Here is a 20,371-nt window from a genome sequence, read left to right as displayed (position 1 = left end):
CCTATAGGGTAGGTACTTCCCGTTAACCTAGAGGTCAACGGGAAGTACCCTATAGGTTTTCTTGACAGACACGACGGACGGACAGACAGACAGACAGACAACAAAGTGATCCTACAAGGGTTCCGTTTTTCTTTTTGAGGTACGGAACCCTAAAAACTGGTAAAACAAAATAATATGAATAGCGGTATACACAGACAAATCGCGTAGAATTGCGCTGAAAACAAAAGATTTTACATTTGAATGGCCAAAGAATCTTTGTGCACACTCGTTTACAGACAGACAGAACTGTAAACGTGTAAATGAGATTTTTTGTTATGTTTTGCAATCATTGTAAGCAAATGTTAGTTACATGCCTCTTCAAAGAGTTGCAAACTATTGTGGAAGAAATAGTTAACGAACTGTAACATTTTCCTACACAAAATCAACGGTTCAGAAATTATGATTAGCTTACTAGATTTGTAATTTGATTGTTTCAATATTATTGAGTTAAAGTTCTATGCCGGCTATTTATATAATATCTATGGGTTCTATCATCATAGGCCTTAGTTCAATAGGGCATAGAGATTAGGTATCTAATACGAGAAATAAGTTAAGGTTCCCTAATTCTAAGACTTCAAAAAATAACTAAACAAAAGGGTGAAATAAAATAACAACAACAATTTCAAATTACTTTTTATCAATTGCCTGTATTTATAACATTTTAATGATTAATTTAATTACTGAAGGTGGAACATTCGATGTTACAAACTAAGTTCTATCAATGGTAAGTAGATAATATATAAATAGGTATAAAGTCTAATAGATATCAATTGACTAGTAATAGACTTGACATTAATTTTATAATCATTATTACAATAATTGGCACATTTATTTAAAGTAAATAAATAAAAATTATATGAATAAGGATGACCTTTAAATTTACGCCTCGTTCATACGAAGATAGTTTCTAACTACTAAGTTTTGTAGCAAAAAGTAGATATACTTATCTTTAGACAGTTTCAAAACCTAAGCGATTCGTATCAGAAACTTTAAACAAAACGTTTTGTGTGAGTAGAAAGAGTGAAGGAAGAATAAGATTGTGGAGTTCTTGAGCACACTCTCTAAAATATATCCGATAAAAACCTATACACATACATACATAGACTGCTAAAATCATAACCCTTCCTTTTAGCTTTGCCGCAGTCGGGTAAAAAACCAGTAGGCAGGCGACATTGCGACGGTATTGTAGACTGAGCAATTTCGCTTGAGCTAGTGATTGACAAATCTATTCTACAAAATTGCATTTGTTTATGGTCAAACAAAAATCCAAAACTTGTAATGAAGTAGATTAACGGCCGTATTCACAATCATTACTATGAGGTCTCACAGTGCACTCGAAAGCATAGTGTAGGTTCCACCAATCAGATCATTCTAAATTGACGTTATAGAGTCATCTGATTGGTGGAACCGACGCTGTGCGTTCGAGCACACTTATGAGATCTCTTTAGTAACGTTTGTGAATACGGGTATATAAGTGATTTATTCCCTACAATACAACGCACAATATTACCTATTTAATTAGTTTACACGTTTCTACAGGACCAAATTATTCAAGTCCAAGAAAAAAATTACCCTATCTTTGAGACGAGAAACTATCTTCATATAAATGAGGCTCAATAAAATACTTATTGGCTAATGATTTAGATTTAGTATGAAAGGATGGAAACACAATATTGTTGTCTGCTATGATGAGCGGCGTAAAGTATGATAGTTTGTTTTAGTTAATGTTGACTCGATGGCATTGCGCCCCTCATCTCCTGGCGTAAGCCAACCAGGCTGGTATATCCGGCTTCTGTAAACAAAAGTGATATTTAATAAATTAAACTTAACTAAAAAAGCGGCCAAGTGCGAGTTAGACTCGCGCACCGACGGTTCCGTACTCGGGTATTTTTTCCAACATTTTGCACGATAAATCAAAAACTATTGTGCATAAAAATAAATAAAAATCTGTTTTAGAATTTACAGTTAAAGCCCTTTCATATTATGATCCCCCCCCCCCCCCCCACTTGGTATAGTTATCTTACTTTGAAAATTGAAACATATTTTAACTGTTTTTCGCGGTTTTCACATTTATTCCTGTACTTGTGCTATAAGACCTACCTATCTGCCAAATTTCATGATTCTAGGTTAACGGGAAGGGAACGTGATCCTGTAAGGGATCCGTTTTTCCTTTTGAGGTACGAACCCTAACAAAGTTACAATACGCGTCTAATTTTACACTTTTTAGTGGATTTCAGTGTGGTCCATTACCATATAATATCTCAAAGCGACACGGTTATAGATTGGTACGATGGCTGCAGCTTACCACCAGATCTTATTGAGCGAATTTAAATAGAATAAAAATATTTCGATATACCTGTAGGTACCTTACTTTTCTGTACCTTATAATGGTGCAAGTAGTTCGCGCAAGTTGAAACACTTGCATGGATTACATGCGCCCTGTACATTAAGCATAAGAGGACTAAGCATATAGTAAGTAGACTTGATTATAAGAAATATTTAACGTCTTTGTGAAAATCACGCTACCTACTTAGCTACTATTCAAACATCGCGTTGCTTGTTTGCTCTAACATTTCCTTGATTTCGTCAAACCTTTCATTAAGAAATGTAGTATCGAAAGAAAACCAACTCAAATTAGGTTAGTTAATAAAAAAAATAGTTAACACAAAACTAGACTAAATTATATACCTATCTACAAACAATTTATTTGAAGTCATCTCATTAATTTCATATCATAAGTCCCCATTAATATTTATTAAATATATTTGCAAACTTAATATTATTTCCTTAAACTTAAATATATCGATAGGTAAGTAATATGCTTTGGCATATTATTTTCTTCGAAGAACTGTTCCAATTTTCAAATGATGCATATGGATTTTTTTAATAGTGAAAACCAACAATTAATTATTATTAATCTATTAGCCTTGATACTAACTAAGTATAACACTTTTGAGAAACAACAAAACGACAAACCATTCTCTAAAATTAAAATCTTATTTGAGGTTCAAGTGAATATAATGCTACGTAAGTTAATCGCAAAAGTTTAAATAGTTTTGTGTTTTCTAATATAAAACGAAATTAGATAATTTTCGTGATATATCCTCTTGAGGCGTTGAGGGATCAAAATCATTATAAGCAAAGAATCATATTAAAGCCAAATCAAAATAGATACATACCTATTAAATGTATAAATCATAATAACTCCAGGGAATATTTGTTACTCAAACTAATTATAGTTTTTGAATTATTGTTCTTTATGTAATTATGTTTGTTCTGGTTTTAATAAGAAATGTATAGATAGGCTTCACAGTTCACACTAATATTATAAAGGCGAAAGTTTGTATGTGTGTGTGTGTGTGTGTGATTGTGTGTGTGTGTCTGTGTGTGATTGTGTGTGTGTGTGTGTGTGTGTGTGTGTGTGTGTGTGTATGTGTGTTTGTGTGTGTGTGTGTGTGTGTGTGATTGTGTGTGTGTGTCTGTGTGTGTGTGTGTGTGTGTGTGTGTGTGTGTGTGTGTGTGTGTGTGATTGTATGTTTGTTACTTTTTCACGCAATAACTACTGAATGGATTTGGCTGAAATTTGGAATGGAGATAGATAATATCCTGGATTAGCAGTTAGCACATAGGCTACTTTTTATCCCGGAAAATCAAAGAGTTCCTACGGGATTTTAAAAAACCGAAATCCACGCGGGCGAAGCCGCGGGCATCTTCTAGTCAAAAATCCCTTCTTAGCGAATGTTTCCATCATAATCGTTATCTGCATGCCCAGACCGATCCGTCCAGTAGTTTGAGCTGTGCAAAATTATGATACGTAGCCACAAATTCATGGTTTTCGGATTTTTTCCTTTACACAGCACAAGCTATAAGACCTACCCAACTTTAACGGGAAGTACCTACCGTATAAGTTTTCTTAACAGACATGATAGACAGACAGACAACTAAGTGATCTTACAAGGGTTCCTTTTTTCTTTTTCAGGTACAAACTCTAAAAAGACCATATGGTTTTTAACAATAACAACGTTGCTTCGTAACTTATCAACAAAATGATAACAGACAGGAACGATTATTATTATTATAATTTTGGCTGCTAGTAACTGGATCAATCCCCTTTATCAAAATCTAAACTACCTAACCAAATAGAAGTAAAATGTTTAACATGGGTGTAGTAAACTCAATCGTTTCAAAGCGAGCCAGCTTTGTGGGAGAAGCGAACCGATTCTAACAATATTAAGTCACAATTTAATTTAACGATACGCAAGGAAATAATTCAGTTAACTATTTCCGATGAAAACCCGTTAATGACTTTAACGTAATATTATGTAAATTGCGACCTACGAGTTCCAGCTATTCGGGATTTTATTTAAGCTTAGTAGCTCTAATAAATCCAATCCGTCTGCTGTCAACTTTTCATGGTTTTTATGGTAGGGACCTAGGTACCAGTTTAACCGACATTGATGTTTGGCAGAGCTTGCATCCCGGGATAAAATACTTTTTATCCCGGAAAATTAAAGAATTATCATGGGATTTTTTAAAAACCTAAACCCGCCTAGTCCGAATCGTAGATATTCATCTAGTTACTAGGTTCTTTTTCATGAAGCCGTAAAGCCAACTTGAAAAATTATCTCTCTTGAAGTTAAAAGCTGTATTACGAAATTAAACTTGTAAGTAAGTTAAGGATTTATAGAGCATCTTTAAATAAAGTATGTTTTAAACAAATTATAAAAATTACAAAGAGACCGAATACTTTGGATGAATGTGTAGAATGGAGCAGGTTTAAGAGGGCCGTCTCCGTCACTCGTTTCATACAATCGTAGTTCCAATTTCATTTGAATATTAAGCAACCAAAGTCCATGAAATTTTGCAGACATATTCTAGAAACTAATATCTATGTCTGTGGTTTTCCAGATTTCTGTTAAAATATTCGGTTTCAAAGTTACGCGGTCTTAAAAATTTACATACAAATCTTTGAGCCCCTGTACTTTTAAAACTACATATTTTTAGAAAAATCTAAAACACCACAGACACAGATATTAGTTTCTAGAATACGTCTGCAAAATTTCATGGACTTTGGTTGGTTAATATTCAAATGAAATTGGAACTACGGTTGTATGAAACGAGTGGAAACGAGTGACGGAGAGAGCCCTGTTAACAAAAAATACGACCATTTTTGTTATAACAAAAAATGTACCTATCATTGATGATCGAATCAAATGGTAAAAAGGGATTATTAACATTATTTTCTTTTTTTACATACATATTATATCATTATACAATTGTAAATTGACACTGACTTTGTCAACAGTTAAAATCTTTTTTCCAAATAAAATTTTCTTTTATTTTATTTTTAATTCAGATACAAAGCCCTTGACTGCAATCTCACCTGGTGGTAAGTGATGATGCAGTCTAAGATGGAAGCGGGCTAACCCGGAAGGAGTATGGCAGTTTTCATTATACCCCCTACCCCTTTGGTTACACAGCATCGAACCGGAATGCTAAATCGCTTGGCGGCACGGCTATGCCGGTAGGATGGTTGGTAACTAGCCACAGCCGAAGCCGCTCACCAGAAATAATGCAGAAACATTATGGAACCAAATAAGATGTCATAATAGCGATCATAAGTATATCCTGGAATAAACGGCAGACGGAACGCAATATTGCAATATACAGCCGCATATTGTGGTCGCTCAGTACCGCATAAGCGATTTAAAAATCCCTTTTCATATGCAACCTAATGCAATATCCAATAAATGATTGTTGTGAAGAAGGATTTCTCTAGACACCTAACGCTACATCCTACCTACGTGACATTCTGAGTAGGTAGTAATGTTTTTAGCCTTCTTGAAAAGGAAAAACGGAACCCTTATAGCATCACTTTGTTGTCTGTCTGTCTGCCTGTATGTCGTGTCTGTCAAGAAAACCTATAGGGTATATCCCGGTGACCTAGAATCATGAAATTTGGCAAGTAGGTTCTAGGTAGGTCTTATAGCACAAGTAAAAGAAAAACTCCATCCAGTAGATCTTCGACCTGTGCGTTGACAGATCAGTCACCTTTTTTTTTATACACTTAGGTACATTTAGAAAACTGTCTCCAAGATCTGTTTCCAATAAACAGATCTTTGTAATTAGTAAATGTTGGTCATAAGCGTGTTAATTAAATCAAAGACAGTAATTTGTATTCAGACGTTGTCATTTTAACCCATCGTTACACTGGTCAGATAGCTACGAAACGTTTCTTGGTTATTGTTACTACTTCAAGATAGACACGACTTCGTTTAAAAATCTCGCGGGGACTCTTTGATTTTCCGGGTTATAACGTAGCCTATAGGTACCTATGTTAATTCAGAGTATAAGTATTCCCAATCATATCGGTTCTGTCAATGTGGCGTGAAGGAGTAACAAACATCCAAACTATCACAGTTATAATATTACTAGCTGATGTCCGCGACTTCGTTCGCGTGGATAAAAGTTTTTTTAAATCCCGTTGGAACTCATTGATTTTCCGGAGTGAAAAATAGCCTATCTATCACCATTCCGAATTTCAGCTAAAACCGTCCTATGTAATATGATTATTATCTATAGCTAAATTGTGCGCAGAGAACTCTAAAAAGTTATTCACTTAGGTACCAAGTTTGTTAAAGGCTGCAAATAGGCAAGCAATATTTTTCTTAACTAGGTATTCGACTGTTAGCAGAGTGATGATGAAAAGTAATTCCTTATTTTGATGCTGTGAAAAATTTTCATCGCGTCCACAGTTTTATAGCAGAGTGTACTTTAGAAAATGAACTTCTTTGATCCGAAAAAATAGTCCTTAATTTTCGGGCGTTTGTGTTAGCACAGTCGATGTAATTTTTAATAAAAATAAACTTGGAAAAAAAATTTCCTTGTAAAAAAATCTGATATAAAATGTTATGACTAATTTACTTTGTTAATATCATGTTAAAATATTCAACTAGAGCCAGGAAAAGTTATTTAAACCTTAGACGGTTTAATCCGTCGCACCCAGGCCATGGTGACAGACAGACAGATAGACAGACACACAGTTTTATTATTATTATTTTAGCCTACCTCTAAAAATATATATATTTACTTAATTCTTTTTATATTTTTTCCTTAATATTAACTATATGCAGGTATGTACATATATTTTTTCCTTCGAATTAGTAACAGACAGACAGAAGAGTGACATTAATATGGCTCCGTTTTTACCCTTTGGGGACGGATTAGGCCTTTACAAAGCGGTTTTAGTAACTGTAAAACTTCCACAAAGCTTTTATGCTATGCTTACTTCAAGATCCTTGGCCCAGTTCGACGTAGCTTCGGAGCGTTTCCCGTACCTGTTAACAAGGAGATTTAAATTAATTTAAAAAAAAAAATTAAAACATTAAGAGGGGTCCCTCCGTCACTCGCTTCATACAAACGTAGTTCCAATTTCATTTGAATATTAAGCAATCAAAGTCCGTGAAATTTTGCAGACATATTCTAGAAACTAATATCTATGCCTGTGGTTTTCCTGATTTCTGTTAAAATATTCGGTTTCAAAGTTACGCGGTCTTAAAAATTTATATACAAATCTTTGAGCCCCTGTAATTTTAAAACTACATATTTTTAGAAAAATTTAAAACACGACAGACACAGATATTAGTTTCTAGAATATGTCTGCAAAAATTCATGGACTTTGGTTGCTTAATATTCAAATGAAATTGGAACTACGATTGTATGAAGCGAGTGACGGAGAGAGCCCTGTTAAAACGTCGGTGAAAACTGCGTTGAAATTCACTTAAAGTTATAGATGAATACATACACGGTAGTTTACCCAGCAGAAATCAAAATCAAGACACGGAGGCAACTAAATTATTATTGTCAGAAGTGGAATTGCTTTCTGATATAAGAACAAAAATACTTAACCGCAATTTTAATTGGTGGTTAAAGATGGCAAGTATCTAAAATAGAAATAAGCTAACCTGAATTGCAGTAGCAATTGTCAATAAATGTAATGTATTCTGTGTACCAATTAGAAGGAACTCTGTTTATTCACCTATAAATGAAGCTCAAAGACAGTTTTCAAACATCTCTTAGAAACGCCCCGCAGCGAACGGTAAATAGTTTTAATTAGTGAACCGATGCAGTTCGTGTTTTACTTGAAATACCTACTCGATATACTGTTTAAACATGTTCTAATTGGTATTGCTTCCATGTGTACAAAACTTCTTTAATTTATCTACTTTTAGATTTTAATTGGTGTCAGTTTTCTCTTACGTAATGTCTATAAACTTAGCTTTAAAATCAAAATCAATATATTTTTATTTTATTTTAATCTTCTATAATATTATATATTAAGACAATCTATAATATTATATTCTATAATAATATTATATATTAGATATTAAGACAATAAGAAAGATAGATTGACTTATTACTATATAGTTATAAGTCAATCTATAAACTTAATGTCTACAACAGGGTTTCCCAAACTATGGGTCGCGACCCACTGGTGGGTCGCGAGCGAATATTGAGTGGGCCCTGCCTATAGTACCAACCGTCCGAATTAAAACTAAATACCGAAATAAATTGGACTTATCAAACTCACTGCGATTAAAAGTAACTAAAGTTGAAGTTGATGTCAAAACTGTAATGGCGAAACATAGGAAACAATTTCATCCTTCCCATTAAATTTATATAATTAAGTAATAAAAGATTGTATTAAAACAGTTTATTTCAAAAGTCCTTTATCAATATTGCTAACGCTTAAATTTCCTAGAGGTGGGTCCCGAGTGTGTAAACTTAAATCAGATGAGTCGTAGCCCAGTCAACTTTGGGAACCACTGGTCTACAAACTTAACTTTGAAATCAAAATCAATATTCTATTTTTATTTTACCGCCTTAGGGGGTAAATTTTCATAACTTCTTTACTATCGGTTGTACCTACCTACGTCATAATAGCCATCTGCATGTCCAGCCCAATCCGTCCAGTAATTGAACTCTGCATTGATAGCTCAGACAGTTAGTCTTTTACTCCCTTAGGGGTTGAATTTTCAAAAAGTTTTTCCTATTGGATGTCTAAATCATAATAGCTACCAACGCGCCTTTCAGCCCGATCCGTGAAGTAGTTAGAGCTGTGCGTTGATAGATCAGTCAGTCAGTTTTTTACTCTCTTAGGGGTTGAATTTTCAAAAATCTTTTCTTATCGGATGTTTACTTCATAATAGTTATCTGCATGCCTCAGCCCGATCCATCCAATAGTTTGAGCTGTGCGTTGATAGCTCACTCAGTCGTTTACTAGGGGTTGAATTTTCAAAAATCTTTTCTATCTGATTTTTTTTTAATGTAAATATTACAATAAAACTTAAAGCTAGCCTTATCTAATTATTAATCTTTTCTTAGCGGATGTCTACATCATGATAGTTTTTTTTTTATGTATGTTTTGCTGGCAACCCTCCGACATGGTTATCGGAGACTTTGTACCTATAGCTTAACACGGCATTTTTTTTTTTAACCTTCTGTTCCGATTGTCATGAAACAGGTTTTTTTTTGTACTATGATCATGATTTATACATCATAATAGTTATCTGCAGGCCAAACTTCAGTCGCATCGTTTGAGCTGGGCGTTGATAGATCAGTCAGTAAGTCAGTTTTTCCTTTTACATATATAGATTGGGGTATTAGTAAGATTTGTGGAAACATCGATATCGTACCTTGGTCGATTGTGGTAGGAGTAAATGCGGTCTAGTTTCTGCAGCTGGAGGAGCCGCACCGCGCGATCTAACGAGCCCGGGCTGAAGTCCCCGTCCGAAACGTCGCGGCGGTCAATCCTGCCAATGTATCGGTATATCGATATGATATGCATTCACAACACTACGGGACCAAAGTACGATACTGATTTTTAGGTTTCCGTACCTCATAATGAAAAACGGAACCCTTATTGGATCACTTTGTTGTCTATCTGTCTGTCTGTCCGTCGGTCCTAATGTCCGTCTGTCGTGCCTGTCAAGAAAATCTGTAGGGTACTTCCCGTTGACCTAGAATCATGAAATTTGGCAGACTGGTAGGTATTATAGCACAAGCGGAGGAAAAAGTCCGAAAACCGTAAATTTGTGGTTACATTACAAAAATTAAAATTAGGTAAAATGTGTTGTTCATGGACAAATAATAATTATTATTTTCAATTTTCAAAGCAAGATAACTATACTAAGTGGGGTATCATATGAAAGGGCTTTACTTGTACATTCTAAAACAGATTTTTATATATTTTTATACACAATAGATTTTGATTTATCGTGCTAATAATGTTGGAAAAAATACCCGAGTACGGAACCCTCAGTGCGCGAGTCTGACTCGCACTTGGCCGGTTTTTTATTATTGAAGGTTTTAACTTGTAACTTGGCCCTCCCTCTTAAAATGCATTGTTACTTACCATCAGAAATCAAAGTCAATAGCTAAGTTGTTATCAAATAAGTAAATAAATAGGAAGTTTAATAATAAAACTTTCCGTAGTTCCCGTCACGCAATGCTTAACTAGGTAATTAGCAATATAAGTTGTTTGCTCAAACTCGAATCCAATCTTATCTAACGTGTACGCAAACTGCAAAGCCGTCAGTAATCACGATACTGTTATACCTATTTATCGGTGATTATATGTCGCTCATTAGCGTAGCACTTGACGGATTTATTAAATGACTAGCCGATGCCCGCGACTTCGCTCGCGTGAAATTCGGTTTTTTCGAAATTCCGTGGGAACTCTTTGATTTTCCGAGATAAAAAGTAGCTTATGTGCTAATCCAGGATATTACCTATCTCCATTCCAAATTTCAGCCAAATCCGTCTAGTGGTTTTTGCGTGAAGGAGTAACAAACATACACACACACACATACAAACTTTCGCCTTTATAATATTAGTGTGAAGAACCAAGGTAGGTCTACATAATTTATGACTACACAGGACAACTGCGACTTTTTGTAGTGATGCAACCGCGTGTATCTTGAATGCACTTTTAACCCCCGACCCATAAAGAGGGGTGTTATAAGTTTGACGTGTGTATCTGTGTATCTGTCTGTGGCATCGTAGCTCCTAAACTAATGAACCGATTTTAATTTAGTTTTTTTTTTGTTTGAAAGGTGGCTTGATCGAAAGTGTTTTTATGTATAGTCCAAGCGGTTCAGCCGTTTGAAAATTATCAGCTCTTTTCTAGTTACTGTAACCTTCACTTGTCGGGGGTGTTATAAATTTTTAATTCACACTTGTGGAAATGGATGTTGACATTTGCCATACAGTTTAGCTGAGTTTATTATTGCAATTTTTTTAACTTAAATAAATTATTAATCTTGTTTGCTTCTATTCTTGTATAAAAAAAAATGCGGTACACAACTTGATCCTTGTGGTACACCTCGATACACCGATATCTCGTAACACCTTGCATTTTACGCTTGTTTGGGATAAATTGCCTCCCGTTAGCCACTAAAATATATGAAACAAGGAAAAATAGTAAAAAATTACTATAACAACAAACATTTTCGTCACATCGCCAAACAGATGGTTGTAAGACGCGTCTCAATTCTCCTCCTTTATTATGGGCCTACCACAGCTACGAAGGCTCATTTATATTCTAGTCCCTGTGGTTTCAACCGTTTTTCATTGACGAATCTATTTCACCATTTCTAATAAAAACCGGCCAAATGCGAGTCAAACTCGCACACCGAGGATTCCGTACTCGGGTATTTTTTCTACATTTTGCACGATAAATCAAAAACTGTTGCATAAAAATAAATAAAAATCAGTTTTAGTATGTACCTACAGGTAAAGTTCTTTCATATGATACCACATTTGATATAGTTATCTTACTTTGACAATTGAAAATTCTAATATGTGTTCGTGAACACATTTTAATTTATTTTTTGTGATGTAACCACAAATTTACGGTTTTCAGATTGTTTCCTTTACATGACGTGCTATAAGACCTACCTACCTGCTAAATTTCATAGACACGACAGACGGACAGACGGACAGACGAACAGACGGACAGACAGACAACAAAGTGTTCCTCTAAAGGTTCCGTTTTTCCTTTTGTGGTACGGACCCCTAAAAATGGTTAATATTGATACATTATTATTTATTTTGTCAGTCAGTTTATGCTTTTATTTGTATAAGTACTTAAGTATGTAGATTAATTAATGTCTGCCTCGTGTCTGCCTATCTAATCTAAGAAGCTGTAGTCTTTGCTAAAGTGCAACAGCATCCGTCACTCACGGAAATTACGATAAGCACACATTGTTGGGACCAAAAGATTTTACGTGGGTCGGTACCTTTGATCACTACCGTTCTAAAACAACATAAATAATTTCTACACACATTTAATTACAGATGCAATAAATGAGAGCATTGATAGCTTAGTGGTTAAGACGCCAGATACCTATTAGGGGTCCCGAGTTCGATCTCAGACATGTACCTCTAACTTTTTGAAGGTAGTAAGAACATTTTAAGCTATTTATCATTTAACGGTAAAGAAAACATCATGAGGATACATGCCTGAGAGTTTTCCATAATAATCTCAAAGTTATGTTAAATCTATGGTTAGGGTTGATAAAATGCTATTGATAATGATGGCCATAAATTACCTACCTACAATATGGTATTGTGAAATGGCATTATTTGCAACTTTCTAGGATTATCGTGGTGCTTAATTTTCACATTAAGTAATTTAGTATTCTATACGCATTTCCATGAAGTTCTTCACAAAGAAAGACTTCGGTTTTTAAAGCATTCACTGAAAGTTTGAAAAGCTTCGTATTATAACGTTAGAGTTGGTACAAGGCATTAGTTTCCAGCTCCAACGGCCATCGCCTCTACGATGGGCATAGCCTGCCCACTGCCACTTCAGCTTGCTAATAGTTTGGGATATGTCAGTGAACTTGGTTCTCCTGCGGATCTCCTCATTTTGGATCTAATCCCTCTGGAAAACTCCTAACTCTCCATAGCTCGCTAAGCAACTTTGAATTTGTGGACAAGACCGTTTGTCAGTGTCCATGTTTCAGCACCATAGCTGAGGACGGAAAGGACCCACAGAGATTAGTTTGAGTTAATCTGATTACCTAGTAGAGGGTACTGTAAAATTATCATGATTGTATGTTAGTAAAATCTCACTTATTAACCTTGTTGTGCCGATTCTACTTTTTTACAACCGCTAAGTGTCACTATTAGAATTTTTTAAGTGTTTCAGTTTTTTTTATACTTCTTTTACTTGCATTGATTGTGGCACATAAAATTGTGTGGCATTAACCGCTATTTCTTATAGCTTACGCCAGCTGTAGAAAGTACGATAAATTCGTCACGTAAGAAACATTTTGTAATAACGTGTTTCACCATTAGTAAGCTCTAAGCGATTGGAATATAAAATTGTGGTGGAAAGAGTCTTGAACGGTAAAATTACATTCTACTCGTGCTAAAAGTGTTTTAGCAACAAAAATAGTGACATAATAGGTATCTCCTGAATTTTATACCTTTAAATTTTTTCATAAACTAACTTACAATTTCCTACTGCGATTTCATCTGCTTTGGTTGTGAATATACTAAAAAATTCACCTACTAAAAACTTTTAAATAGGTATTCTGGTAACATAATATTTTAATGATCTTAATAAAAATCGCATTGAAATCCTCTTAAAAACACAGTAACATCTCCCTCTCTTTCTTCGACTTTGTTTGAAAAAAACAAGATACTGGGTAAAAACGTCCGTAGATTCTAAATACCGTTCGTGACACCCTACAGATATCCAAATACTTCATATCTACTAAAGCCTAATATGTCTAGGTACAAATATCTTGGTCAATAAACATAAATAGTTTAAAAAAAATGATTCGTTAGCCATTGCTCTCATACGCAATAAGAAGTAGTAACTCTATAGTAGAGTTTCTTTCAACTTCACTTGCGTAGTTCTTATACCTAGCTTCCTGGAAAGTCGGCAGGTGGTATAAAGAAATAAACAAATGACACCTGAGTTGCAACAGGAACTTCAAGAAACTAGATTATAGTTCAAACAGTACTATTCCTTGTGTTCCAACTATAAGTATTAAAGTTTTAAAGGTGAAACTTTTATTATTTTCAAGACACTGGTGTTGGAAAAGAAACATAATTATGTTCAGTGACAATACGACTTTACGAAGGTGGTTTGGCGTCTTCTCTAGCTTACCGGTACTTAAGAGGGCTCTCTCCGTCACTCGTTTCATACAATCGTAGTTCCAATTTCATTTGAATATTAAGCAACCAAAGTCCATGAAATTTTGCAGACATATTCTAAAACTAATATCTGTGTCTGTGGTGCTTTAGATTTTTCTAAAAATATGTAGTTTTAAAATTACAGGGGCTCAAAGATTTGTATGAAATTTTTTAAGACCGCGTAACTTTGAAACCGAATATTTTAACAGAAATCTGGATAACCACAGACATAGATATTAGAGTCTAGAATATGTCTGCAAAATTTCATGGACTTTGGTTGCTTAATATTCAAATGAAATTGGAACTACGATTGTATGAAACGAGTGACGGAGAGAGCCCTCTTAAGCGCTTTGTTTACCTTATAGAGATTCCAGATTTTACATAGAAAACTCAACTTAGAAGAATCCCAAACCAGACGTTCATGACTTTTGTAGCTTAGTTTTAATAGACAAAATATTATCAACGCCAATTTTTTAATTTTAATTTTTGGCATTCTTTGAATTTATCCCATTTGGTAACTTCCAAACTTGGAATATTTTATTGCGATCAGACCAGATTTTAAAACTAAAATCTGATCTGATCGCAAGCTTCCTCTGGCAGGCATTCTCACTTTCTTTGGTCACGTAGGTATCTATATGTGATGATATGTCTATTGAACATCTAATAGTTTAACGACATCCTCCTTCAGAAGGCACCAGAGCATCAAACTAATAACAATAATTATTTTTATTTTTGGCATAGGTACATTAACTTTGTCTTGTCTTGTGTAACTATTTGGTGCATGTGGCTTGGAATATTTTATAGACATTTTCAAATCTGGTCTGATACCAAGCTTACCTGGGTAGGCATCCCACTTTCTTTGATCACGTAGCCAGACGTGACGATATCTCTATTGAATGTCTACTTAATAGCTTAAGGAATTCTTTCTTGGGAGGGCACCAGAACACGTGGTAGATCGCCCATGAGTGCATAGGAAGACAGCCATCAGAGAGGAATGGAGACGCGTAGTCAAAATACTGCAGTAATGACCACAACCACTCTGCCATGAGTTTAATGACAGAGAAGAAGAAGAACAAGCGAAGGCTTTCGCCATGCCTAGACCCTACTCTACTGGCAAAACTGCACCTCCAAGCAATCTAGCTGTTAGGTACATTATAGCTGTTCAGATGCACTAAATCTTGATGTGAGAAAAGAGTCAAGAGCGCTGATTTTGAACAAAACATAATATTTTCTAGCGCAAAGCAGTAAATCACAATTTAATCGCTTAAGCACTTAAGGAATGCCAGTTAGCGCGTTAATTTTAGTTACCCCAATATGCGACTCTAAATCTTTATATAAAACAGCAGCTCTATGTAATTTAATTTTCTTAATGCTGAGGAGACGTTTCAAGTTTATACATTTTTATTTAGATTCTTTATTTTTCAGTGAAATTATTAATAATATAATCAATCAGTTTATTTTAGAGACGTTAACTTATAACATGAATTATTATTTCTAACAGCATAATCTTTCAATTAACATCTTATTTTGGTTGCACCAAGTCATGGTTACTTATACTTATACGTCCAAGGCTTAAAGAAGAAATAACAAAGGTCCCTCAATAATTAGAGTACTGTCATACTCGCAACTGGTCACAAGTCAGTAATCTATCCGTAACGTTGCAGTGACAGGGGGCAAATTACAGTTCACGTCCGTGACGTTTGTATGATGGCTGTGCGTGCCCCTGGGAACTACGGTAATAGAAAAGCTGGCACTTAGCAACTATGGTATTAACGATTTTATGGTGTAGGCGTGTTTTGGTAAATAAGAATAGGGCAAGGGATAGAACGATAGCCCGGGGAGCCGCTGAATGCAAGTGGTGCAAAATCGTGTCGTTTGGAAGTCCATACAATTAGCCTATATCCAGCAGAGGACGTATAACAGTTAGCAATGATGATTATGATGAAACAAAGTGTACTGATAATAAACAGATCAATTGAACAGAATAAGTGTTCAGTTCGTGAAATCTATACATAATAATATAGATCAGTGTTATTTCTATATCTATGGAACCCTAATAATTGTATCCTCAAGGTTTAGAATAGAAATAACAAAGGTCCTCTATAATTAGACACACTCTGTCTGTCACTGGTCATAAGTCAGTAATCTATCCGTAATATTGCAGTGACAGGGGGCAAATTACAGTTCACGTCCGTGACGTTTGTATGATGGCTGTGCGTGCCCCTGGGAACTGCGTTAATAGAAAAGCTGGCACTTAGCAACTGTGGTATTAACCATTTTACGGTGTAGGCATGTTTTGTTGAATAAGAATAGAGTTAAAAATATATTATTATATTTAGAAAGAAAGAAAGGAAAAGTATTTATTTGGTGCCACAGAAAGTACAGATAAAATAATTATATAATATATTTGCTAGAAATAAGATGCGTGGTTTGTGGTACCAAAATGGGCTCACCTCAGCATTTACCTTACTAAATTGCTTTACTTTTTTTAAATAGCTGATATCCGTGACTTTATCCACGTACAAGTTGGATTTTTCAAAAATCTTTGATTTTTACAGGATTAAAAGCATGCTGGACCGATGACCTGAAGAAGGTGGCGGGGAGCGGGTGGATGAGGAAGGCGGAGGACCGTGTTTGGTGGCGCGCTCTTGGAAAGGCCTATGTCCAGCAGTGGACGCTTACAGGCTGATGGATGGATGGATGGATGAAAAGCATGCTTGTAGCCATCTCATCATCAACGTCGCATGCTAATATCATCAACGTTGGTTGGTCGGTCGTATGATATACTCATATTATTACCTACTTACTAAATAAATCAAGTGACAAGCGTAAATTAAAAATTTTCAACACCCCCAACAAATCATTTTCAAATAAATAATTATGTATATCTAGCATGGACGTATTAAGGCAACGTCCATCTTGACAGCTTGACATTTGTCAATTGACACTTGAATATTATGAACCTAAGGGTTATCTAACCTTCTTTTCTACAAGAAAACTAGAAAATAGCTGATAACTTTTAAACGGCTGAACCAATTTTTTTGGATTATAGCTAAGAACACTCTCGATCAAGCCACCTTTCAAACAAAAAAAAGTAAATTAAAATCGGTTCATTCGTTTAGGCGCTACGATGCCACAGACAGATACACAGATACACAGATACACAGATACACAGACGCACAGATACACACGTCAAACTTATAACACCCCTCTTTTTGGGTCGGGGGTTAAAAAGGCAATCAAACGACACATGCTTACATAAATAATATAATGGATTTCCTCAAAGTGCAGGATTTGTATACATCGTCAGACTATTGTATATTTTAAAGCCATCTATATATTATTTACTTACCTACTATTTTATCAAAATCTAGAATTTCATTTCGGCTCACAAAATTTAGGCCAGGACTTTAAAATACTTCGATAAGACTTCGATACATTAACAAAACTAAAGTTTGTAAACTGTTTTGAAGTTAAGTTTAAGACCATTAAAATTTAAGACTTCTCTTTATTTTGTTTTCGTTTCAATGCTATCTCGTTCCTCCTATGTTATATGTTTTTCCTCTATATCCGGTTTTGATGTAGGTAAAAACTAAATAAACAGGTATTAACTACGTACGTTATTTCCTTCGTTTATTACATTTGAAGCCACAAGTGGCTGGAATTAGCTTTGCAACATCGAATAACAAAACCATTTTACTACGGAAGTGTTTCATAATGGAAACTTAGCTGTACTTTATGCTCGACGCAAGACTATTATTATGTAATTTTTTCCAGTTTTTATGTTTTTTATTGAAATCATCAGCTGAAATCCTAGCTGAAAGTTTTTTGCGATCTTCACGTATTAATTAGCTGGAAGTTAAATTAGTTACTATATGTACCTATACAATACAAACCAATTTACTATAAGCCGGTAAACAGAAAACCAAAAGTCACCTATGTTGTTTTAAATAGTTTTTGAATTCAAAACCAAAAAGGGAAAAAATACTACTATACCTAGACAATTAAATTTGCACCGACATCAAAAACTACCTTAGACCACTAAAACAATGCATTAAACTCATTTTTTTTTTTAGCATAGTAGCACACGCCGGCTATCCGCTAATACAAAATAATAAACCGATTGATACCTAGCTAACTGACTTTAGAAATAACTAACCCCTACACAATTATAACAGCAGTGGATGAATAAGTTAAAACGTTGAAATAACACCTGCATATGCGATAATTGAAGGAAAATATAAAACGGTATAGCGAACGCGTCTATGTTAATCAACGTCTCATTCAACCCCTATCTAATTTAAGACAAAGTCCTTAAGAAAAGGTTCAAGTAGGTATAATTTTAGAAAAGATTACAAAGCAGTTTTTTTAGAAACTTGATATCGGCGTCGTTGTTACAATTTAGAAAAAATATTCACCTTGTACTAAATTTTGCTGTCCTACGTGCAACTTAGTTTATTTTTAGGAAATCTTCACAAAATAGTAATTGTATGAGGAAAAAAAGAATTCGACGAATTGAGAACTTCCTCCTATTTTTGAAGTCTGTTAAAAACCGGACCAGTGCCAGTCAGACTCGCACGCGAAACGTTCTTTCACAAGTACAAGATAATAATATGGCAATGGCTTTTTTTTTAATTTGCATGCTAGCTATTTTGAAATTTTAATTTTAGTTATTGCAGCAATAGAAATATTATACAATCTGTGAAAATTTCAACTCTCTGCCTAGTACAGTAATATTATACTACTAAATAAGACTGTGTATTGCGTGTTACTAGTACTACTATCCAACAGACCTTGTTTCTCCTTTCATCAAAGGTTGCCTGGTGGAGATTGCTCTGAGCAATAAGGCCGCCTTTGCTTACAACTGTTTTTAGTTTTGTAGTTTCTTTGTTTTGTCTTGTTTATTTTATGTGTCTGTGCAACAAAGATTTCTATCATACTATCTAGTACAGTTCATGAGATACAATCCGTTGACAGACACACATAATCATGATCGACCCATCGCCAGCACACTACTGAGTGAGTTAACACCAAGTGAAGGTTACAATAACTAGAAAAGAGCTGATAACTTTCAAACGGCTGAACCGATTTTCTTGGATTATTATAGAAGCTAAGAACACTCTCGATCAAGAAGCTACCTTTCAAACAAAAAAAAAACAAAATTAAACTCGGTTCATTATTTTAGGAGCTACGATGCCACAGACAGATAGATACCCAATATGTCAAACTTATAACACCCCTCTTTTTGGATCGGGGGTTAAAAATAGGTAAGTATCTAAATATTTTGAAACAGTTTTATTTTCCACACTTTCGTTTATTTGATTTATAAGTAGGCTGTAAAACGAGTGTGAGCTCGACTTGCACGAGGATGATTTTTATTATTAGGTAGTGTAAGGTTATTTTTAAAAATTGATTTGAGTTGTCAAAAATAATATAAAATTATTAATTTATCTAATGCAGGTAGTTTGATAAAATCGATATTTGGCTCATTCGATGTCATACAATCTGTTGCTAGGAGGCCAACAAGATTGAACTTGCATAAATACGGGTGTTTCGAAGGTTTTAGTTCAGTCTCCTTCTGAGATTCGGAGCGATATCGCATATTTTCGGTATTTCGATTGTGAACTGGATAATTAGATGTTGTGATAGCAATCACGCTCTAATTAAATTACTTATATTGGCATTAGTTTGTTTAGATTATAACTCTCGGATAACCTTACACATTGAACTTGTGTTTTTTGTGTTGGTTTTGGAGAGGACATTCCAATAATTCGATAAAAATATTTAAATAATACCTGTTTTTCTGAGTGACGCCAATAGTAGATACCTACTGAACTGATTTTTATGAAATTTTGGAAAAGAATTTCATTTCCATGAAATCCTGCAGTGATACATTGTAAAAAAAACACTCATTGATTAGCGATACATAATACCTAAGTATGCACTACAAACTTGATTGAACTTGATTTGAAAAATCATGATTCTAGAGTTCCTGGAACTAAGAACGTCATGAGGATACTTCAATATTGGCTAACATCCAAAAGTGCCTCTATTATTATCTATGTCTGTGATCAAACGATGATAGGTGGTGATAGCATACGGAGTTTACCTATTATACCACCAT

General features: G+C 34.7%; 1 protein-coding gene across 2 annotated transcripts in view; it reads right to left on the bottom strand.

Moving 5' to 3' along the window:
* Positions 1-655: 655 nt before the first annotated feature.
* Positions 656-20,371, bottom strand: part of LOC123869030 — a 28,992-nt gene continuing 9,276 nt past the window's right edge. For both annotated transcript variants that reach the window (XM_045911757.1, XM_045911758.1), the window contains 3 exons: positions 9,735-9,851; positions 7,328-7,376; positions 656-1,831 (listed from right to left, as the gene is read on the bottom strand). In XM_045911757.1, the coding sequence (XP_045767713.1) occupies positions 1,790-1,831; positions 7,328-7,376; positions 9,735-9,851 (208 nt within the window). In that variant the 3' untranslated portion in view covers positions 656-1,789. The remainder of the gene's footprint in view (positions 1,832-7,327; positions 7,377-9,734; positions 9,852-20,371) is intronic.

Source organism: Maniola jurtina, chromosome 10 (genome assembly GCF_905333055.1).
Source record: "Maniola jurtina chromosome 10, ilManJurt1.1, whole genome shotgun sequence".
Lineage (NCBI taxonomy): Eukaryota > Metazoa > Arthropoda > Insecta > Lepidoptera > Nymphalidae > Maniola > Maniola jurtina.
Note: the sequence above shows the minus strand (reverse complement) of the source record. Positions and strands in the feature narration are given on the sequence as shown.